Source organism: Nelumbo nucifera, chromosome 2, assembly GCF_055504915.1.
Source record: "Nelumbo nucifera cultivar China Antique chromosome 2, China Antique-T2T, whole genome shotgun sequence".
Lineage (NCBI taxonomy): Eukaryota > Viridiplantae > Streptophyta > Magnoliopsida > Proteales > Nelumbonaceae > Nelumbo > Nelumbo nucifera.
Window position 1 is genome coordinate 53,488,982 of NC_142650.1, and position 7,870 is coordinate 53,496,851.

At 36.1% G+C, this 7,870-nt stretch overlaps 1 protein-coding gene across 1 annotated transcript; it reads left to right on the forward strand.

Moving 5' to 3' along the window:
* Window positions 1-975: 975 nt before the first annotated feature.
* LOC104601330 (transcription factor bHLH52-like) lies at window positions 976-2,518 on the forward strand. Its single transcript, XM_010264615.2, has 2 exons — window positions 976-1,943; window positions 2,054-2,518. Exons 1-2 carry the CDS (start codon window positions 1,257-1,259, stop codon window positions 2,246-2,248), a joined length of 882 nt encoding a protein of 293 aa, XP_010262917.2. The 5' UTR covers window positions 976-1,256; the 3' UTR covers window positions 2,249-2,518.
* Window positions 2,519-7,870: the final 5,352 nt, after the last annotated feature.

The window sequence follows — 7,870 nt, forward strand, 5'->3', positions numbered from 1 at the left end:
GCTTGAACAGCTTTGGAGAAATCATTGAAAGAAGCTTAAGCGGAAAAAACCATGTTTTTTACTTTTTAGCATTTAGACAGTCATTTTCGCCTATCCGGGGTTTTTCATCAAACATGGCTTAGATGCATCTCACACCTCTCAAAGTCAGAAACCGCCGTGTGAAAGCCCTCCCAAACGGGCACTTGCAATTACATATGGTTATAAGTTATACTGAACAGATCTTGGGGGAACCAAGTGATGATGATGATGATGGGCATTATCCAAGTATCCAACTACAACATAATCTGGTATTAAATTGATGATGTGGGCCAGCATGATCAAACGATTGCTACTCATGGCCCAATTGTATTTGTTGTAGGGTTTGGTAATTGTGTTCTTGTCAAATGCTTGAGGCTTGTCATATTTTCTTTTTGGGATGGGACAACAGTGGGCCTAAGCCCTAAGGGAAGTAGGAGTGCGAAAGCAGCGCCAAAGGCCAAAGCCCAAACAAAAGGTATCAATGGACCTAATGGTCTTGAGCATTAACCCAAAAATTAAGATGACCTCGCCTCATCCAATTCCAATCATCCATCCTAATTCCTATTTACTCGGAAGTAGTTAGCCGTTCCAAGCCTCATCCACACCTGAATTATCTACTACCCCACCTCCCCCACCTCTCCTATCTGCATGTGTCGTGTGTCGTCTTCACGGGTCAATAGCAGTATCAAGCTTCAGTTTAAGTAGTTTGGTTTTGATGAGATCTAGTCTATTCTGATTCGTTACCAAAAAAAAACAAAATAGTCTATTCTGATTCGACAAACACACGACAGCAGTACAATCTACAGCATTCCTTGGACAGCGTTTTCTCAGTACTTAGCAGTAAATTCTACAGCCCTCTCTCTCTCTCTCTCTCTTACATGTATTATTACATGCAAATATACCACTAACCCATCTCTCACGTTTATCCTCTGTGTTTTTATCAAACCATAAATTATCTCTGACATTTATGTTCTTTTCTGTTTGCTATTACATTCAACTCTGCTTTACTTCATCAGATTTTCCAAGCAACGCAATTATTAATATCGTTCTAATGATTTTTGCAAGTAGAAATGTTTTCTTCTTGTTGAAGGTTGTTTTTACTTGTTGCAAACAACACATTCCATGAACTACAACGAGAATGAGACAGTAAAATAGAACAAAAATCTCTCTGCTTTCTTGATGATTTCAGTTCTCGATTAATCTAGTCTGTACTGCCTCTTCTGCAGAGTTCAATTTTAATGGCCTTGAGTTTTTGCTCTAGTTGGGGGCCACTCCAGAATTTTTATTCAGAGATGTATGGTTTTCAACAAGAACAGCCAGAGCTAGAAAGCGAGACCCTCGGCTTCTGTGATAGTATCATCTCTACAAGCACGTTCTGTGATCCATTGCCTGAGCTCGATGACTTTTTATGCACCCCGAACCATGACAATCTCCTCCCACCATACTACTCATCTTGCTTTTCTGATCCTCTAGTTTCCATCTCTCCAGAAATCATTCTACCCAATAGCTGTGATTTGTGCTGCCAATACCAGTGTCATCACTCGAAACGTCAGAAGACCAATGGTGATTTCTATTACTCAGATGGGATGCTCAATTGCTTCGATGGGTTTGTTCCGAGTTCTCGCTCTGTGCTCGAGTTCTTGCCCGACCATTTGTTGCTTCCATCCACAGAGATTCAGGTTCCACCAGCTTATTCGAGTAGGGAAGTTCACAGCGCGAAGAAAGTAAATGAGAGGAGTCTATCAGCACAGAGTATAGCTGCTCGGCAGAGGAGAAGAAAGATCATTGAGAAAACTCAAGAGCTTGAGAAGCTTATTCCAGGTGTTAATAAGATGAACACAGCTGACATGTTTGCAGCTGCATTCAAGTATGTGAAGTTTTTACAGGCCCAAGTAGGAATACTTGAAGTAATGGGTTTGATGCAGGTAACATAACTTACACCAACGCTAGCCATCTACTTTGTATTTGTTTTCCTTTAGTTGGTGATCATATTGGTGACTAACATAGGCCATGGTCGTCTGGTGCTTGTCTGTAGGAAACCAGTAAGGATCAACGTGATGTAAAAGAACTCCAGATTCTTGGTTCTCGAGCAATCCAAGAGAAGCTGTATTTGGAGGAGAAGTGCTTGGTTCCACAAGGATTTGTTAAAATTCTTGCAGAGAAGAATGAAATACAATCAAATCCTTCAATTTCTGAAGAGCTTAATCAGTTTATGCAAATAGAGCAATGATAGGGGGATGGTAGGCAATCCAAAAATAGAAGTGGGAGAGTTCTACTGTGTTTTTCTATGTCTGTCTATTTTCTCTTTTCTTCATTTTCTTCTGTTTTGATTTTGAATCTTATGTTTCCCTAGGAGCCAGATCATTCTTTGTGGGGCACTGTAGTAAAAAAGTTGTGGGCGATGTTCAGAACATTGTTACCATCTGTTTTCAGTGATTTCAGTCTAAACATTTTTCTGTAAATATCTATTTTTCCTAGAAATGGTCGGATTAATGCCGTGTTTCTGGCAGAGATCATACTGATGTGTTCAATTTGATACATATATTACAAGGTTGGATTTTTATGTTCACTCAATTCTACAAATTCAATCAATGATCCTGCCAATAATTGACAGTGCAACGTTGGGGGTGGAATGATTTAGGCGTAAAAGAATTTGAGAGAGAGAGAGAGAGGTATTTTTCATCCATTTCCCATATGAATCATATGGATTCCCTAAACAATCCCAACTCCCAATCTTATCCAATTCAAATCTGAATTTCGTATTAGAGGTGTGCCAATTAGCTCAGTTGATAAGATCTCTGGCTGGATGTGGTGTGGAGAATTGGGATCAAATCCCGCTGTCACCAGCAGTGGAGGACAGGTTAGTGATCCTCGTCCTCCTGTGTAGTAAATAATCCCCATGAAGCAAAAAAATTAAAAATGTCTGTTAGGATAGAGGTTGGGGATGGGGCATATATCATCCAAAACTTGGGTAACTCTCTGTTTTACAAAATTTCATTGTGGAAAACGTGGTGGGTTATTCGCATGGTTTTGAAAACCGGACAGGACCAGATGGTCAGACCGGTTGACTCAGAAACTGGCTTCCATCTGGTTCCGTTTCTGCCAAAAACTGCTCCTGGGCCAAAAACCATTGTTTTGATCAGCGACCTGCTGATTCGGGTGGTTGAACCGTCTACTCGAACAATGATTTTGGCTGTTTTTTATTTTAATTATTATTTTTTAATTTTTTAAACCAAAACAGGTTAACCGGTCTAATTTTTAAAACCTTGATTATTATTTGCTTGAAAATTGGGGCCAGGGTAGGGATAATATACGGGAGTATGGTGCCTTATTTATTTGCCCAAACGCTCCTGATTTTCCACGTAGCCAATTGCTTTTAGGCAAATTGAACCAGTGATGACTCACCAGTGGTTAGTGGCCAGTGGGGGACACTGTTATTTGGGGAAGCTTTCGCTGCCCACTCTGGCATGCGTAGAGTGTACAGTCTGATGCCACGACATACCCCTTAGTTGAATAACTTTATTTTTTTACTAGCAGGGACTCAATTTATTAAGAAAAAGGTAAATAATAGAAATGGACATATACAAAAATACCTCTCATAGTTTCATGAATTTACTAAAATCAATCATATAGTTAGTATTTTACTAAAACATTACTTATAATTTACAATGGATTTAATCAATCTTCCATTAGATGACATTAGAAAATGATAGTGTTGACCCTAAAGTTTATTTAAATAAATTTAGTAAAAAAATAAAAATAAAATAAAAATACTATTTTTGTCCTTAATAAGACACGACAACCACTCTATTGGCTATATTTGGTTAATTTTGTTTTTTATATAAAAAAGTGTTACGGGTGTTTTTGGAATAAAAAATCATGGGCCTAATGGCGAAACAAACACTCCTTAATGAAATGTTGATTAAGTAAATAAGTTGTAAAATATATGGGATATTTTAGTAAAATGAAAACTATAAGATAGGTTTAAGTAAATATGTAAAACTATAAGGTGTGTAGGAATGGCAATAGGGTGGGGATCATATTCTCCGTCCCCGACCCCAATTCTAAAATTAACCCCCATCTCCGATCCCTAACAGGGATGGGTTCCCTATGGGGACCCGAATTCCCAAAATGTTTTCAGATAATAGTATTTTTTTAAAATAAATCAAAATTTAAATTATAAATAATGTTTTAAATATGTTTTGATATATATATATATACATTTAATATAAATAATGTAATAGTATATTTAATATAAATAACATTTAATATATATAATCGGGGTCGGGGTGGGGCAAGAACCTCAATCCCCATCCTCGACCTCGATCGGGGATTCCTATTAATCCCCATCCCCGCCCCCACCCCGCCAAAACAATCCCCATCCCTAGCCCCATCAGGTCAAGTAAGTTAAGTTCCCGTTACGATGGGGAAAATTGCCATCCCTAAAAGTGTGTTCTAATAAATGACCCTAATAGAAACACATAAGACTATACAATTGTTTTATATTTTCAACTTTTTAAATAATTAATAATTATTCATATTTTATATACTACTTTTAATAAATTTTTTATAATACAAAAGTAACAATAATTAATTTCAATTAGGTTTATTTATCAAATTGATGAAACCGACCAATCCGATTAACTCGACCCAAGTTGGTTAGCTTTTTAGTATTTTAGGTTGGCTTTTGTTCAAAAATTTCCCAATTTGACCAAGTTGGATTAGTTTTACTTTGGCCATTTGTAAACCGACCAAAATCGAACGGCCTAATCATGGATATATATTAATATTTTATATTTTAAATATAATTTTTAATATAGAAAAGTGGGAAATTTCCTATATTTCTTAGTCTAAAATGTTTTATATCATAAATCTAATTTCTAAATTTATTATTTAAATCTTTTGAACAGACTAACCAAACCAAAAAATTGACCCAAACTGATACAACTTGAGTGGGTTGATTTTCAAAAAAGGTTAGTCGGTTTCAGTTGACCAACTCCCTAACCTGTCCAGGCCAATTTGGTTGGCCAAATAGCCTACCGAACTGAATCAACTCATGAACACTCATAATTTCAGCTAAACTAATAGTCTTATAAACAATAAGTTATAACAAAAATATTTATTAAACTTTGGTAATTTAATAAATAAGTTATAACAAAAATATTCTTATTAGTACAGTTAGTAAATTACCAAAATTTGTTCATATTAAATTAACAATAATTATTTTTTGTAAATCAACATTAAATAAAAATACAATTATTAAAATTTTAGATATTAACACTAACTTTGAATAATTTTGGTTAATTAACAAAAAAATTTGATTATTAATTTAATATTAATTAATATTAAATAAAATTATTAAATCTTTCAGACTTTTCCGTGCATCGCACAGGTCCCCGCTAGTTAGAGATAATTTTAGAGAAAGTGGAGGAAGTAGTTTAGGAGAAATTTTAGGAGAAGAGATTATTATTTAATCTAATCAAGATAAGCAATGATTACTATTTTATATTGTTAGAACAAAAGAAAATAAGAAAAAATAAAAAAACGGAAAAATAGATAAATAACTTCTCTCAAAAGAGAGATATGCTGACATGGCAGAATCAGTTTTAATATATATAAATTAAATTTTCAAAATTTTTGAGGGTTGATGAATACCCACAAAACTCTATTCACACTGACCCACAATAGTCAATACACTACCTCTCCATTGGGAATATCTCCCAAACAGGTAAGAGCGTGAAATATTCCTCATGTGTGATTACAATCTCATGTAGGTAGGTGTGGGCACTGGGCAGGAGATATGGACTCTGATGGAAACCGGAAAACCGCACCTTTTTCTTTTGCCTTTCTTTCTTATCCTCTCCCCTCAATCTCACCTAACGGAAGGCTGGAACTTTGAATTAAAATAAGGTACACTAAAAAAAACTGCTGGGTGGCTCAGCTACTTGGCTTCAATGTTCCTTGTATGCTTCTCAAGCTCGCTACGGACGGTATGGTAAGGTAGCTTATTTTGGATGTTGATATTTCCACTCAACAAGTTGTGTATGCCGAGATTTCCATAGTGTCGAAGAATTTCACGGAATTAAAACCTTGCAGTATGTGAATACATGAAAGCTTGTTATTAAGCAAGGTTACATTCGAAGCAAAAGTAGAACCGTACTGTGGAAATGGTTTCCAGAATCTGGTTTATATTTTACAAGGGTGATTTCAAATGCAATCCTATTAGAGAATAAAATCTATTTAAGGACCTCATTTAACTGTTTAAGCTTTTAGGTTGACTGGTTCTTTGAGATGGTATTAGAGTCATTTTTGCCAAAGGGTCTATTGTTTGATTCTCATCACCCCCATTATAATTTATTAAGTTTCAGCACAAGATAGGAGTGGGCCTTTGCTGTCCATGCTTCAAACCCAATGGGCTTTCATGTGAGGGATTATATTAGAAAATGAAACATATTCAATGACCTCACTTAACACCCTAAGCTTTTAGGTTGAATGGTTCTTTAAAAAATCTAAATTGAAATTTAGAATTCTGAAATTCTTTTTGGACGCCAGAGTCCCCTTAAATCTGGACCTACTCCATTAAGTTGGAGATCCGGACTCCATTGATATACATGGAAGTAAACTAGGTGCTCTTCATCTGCCATGACCCTCAAACTATAGGGCCAAGGCCTTGGATATTTCTTCTTGCAAATTTTACAGTGCAATTGCAAAAATAGTGTGTTTGGAACTTATAAATAGAATTGTGAGTGGATTCAAAGTTACGGTTTATCCACCCATAATTATCTATGAAAGGCCGAATTGACAATTAAGAAAACAGAGAGAGAGAGAGAAAAGAATCATAGATCCCAAATGGTTAACTTTGTTCAATTTTTGAAGCTCAATACCCTATTTCTATTGAATTGAGTTGTGTTGGAACTATGGTAATAAGAAAGCACATCAGAAGAAAAAAAAAAGGAGGGACTTAGGCCATCCCATGTCTGATAAGGGTGGTAAAATCATAGTTACTCAAAGAAGGCGCAGGATCAAATCCGCATAACTGGAGTACAAATACAAACACATACAAAACAAAAGGTTTTGCACTCTACATATTTGCATTTACGCTCCTTCCAAACTGAGTCTTAATTTCCAGTTGTTAATTGTGTTCAAATCAGTTTGAATTTATAAACCACTTGTTCTGATATTACCTCTTCTTTCACCAATGTGTATTGATCAATGCAAAGCATTTCAAGTAGAAACAGGCATGGTACCGGGTGGTGTTTGGTATTGTGATGTTGCGGATTTGTTTTGCCAGCACACAAGTGCTATATAGGTGTTTTGATTTTACCAATCCATAATCCTATTTAATTGTGTTGATTCTCGTAAAATCATTTGTACCATTATTTACCTTGGATTATGTAAAAGTCATTTTTGGAGGAAATACAATTTAGGTGGTGTTTGGGGAGTCCGTATTCTGTGCACCGGTGGGTTACATCCACGATCGTAGGTTCAAAATTCAATAACTTCAACGGACACAAAAAGGCACAAAAAGAATCCGGTTGCACTGGACACAAAAAACTTAAAACACACTGTGACCCGCGATCTCACTGAATGCAGAAGCCACTGGTGGCGGCACGAAATCAAGTTGATGTGTTCTCTTCCTCCTCCTCCTTGAAAGACCTTGACACCCGAATGTGGGTTTGGTGATGATAAAGAAAACAATAAATCCATCTCTCTTTTAATTGGGTGTTGTCTGTTGTGGTCTTAGTTTCTAATCTGTGTTCACAGAGGAAATGGGCGAAGAGACAAAATGGTAATGTGGTTCCTTGTTTAATTTGTCTGGGATGTGTACATAACGTTGGTCTTTACTTGATTA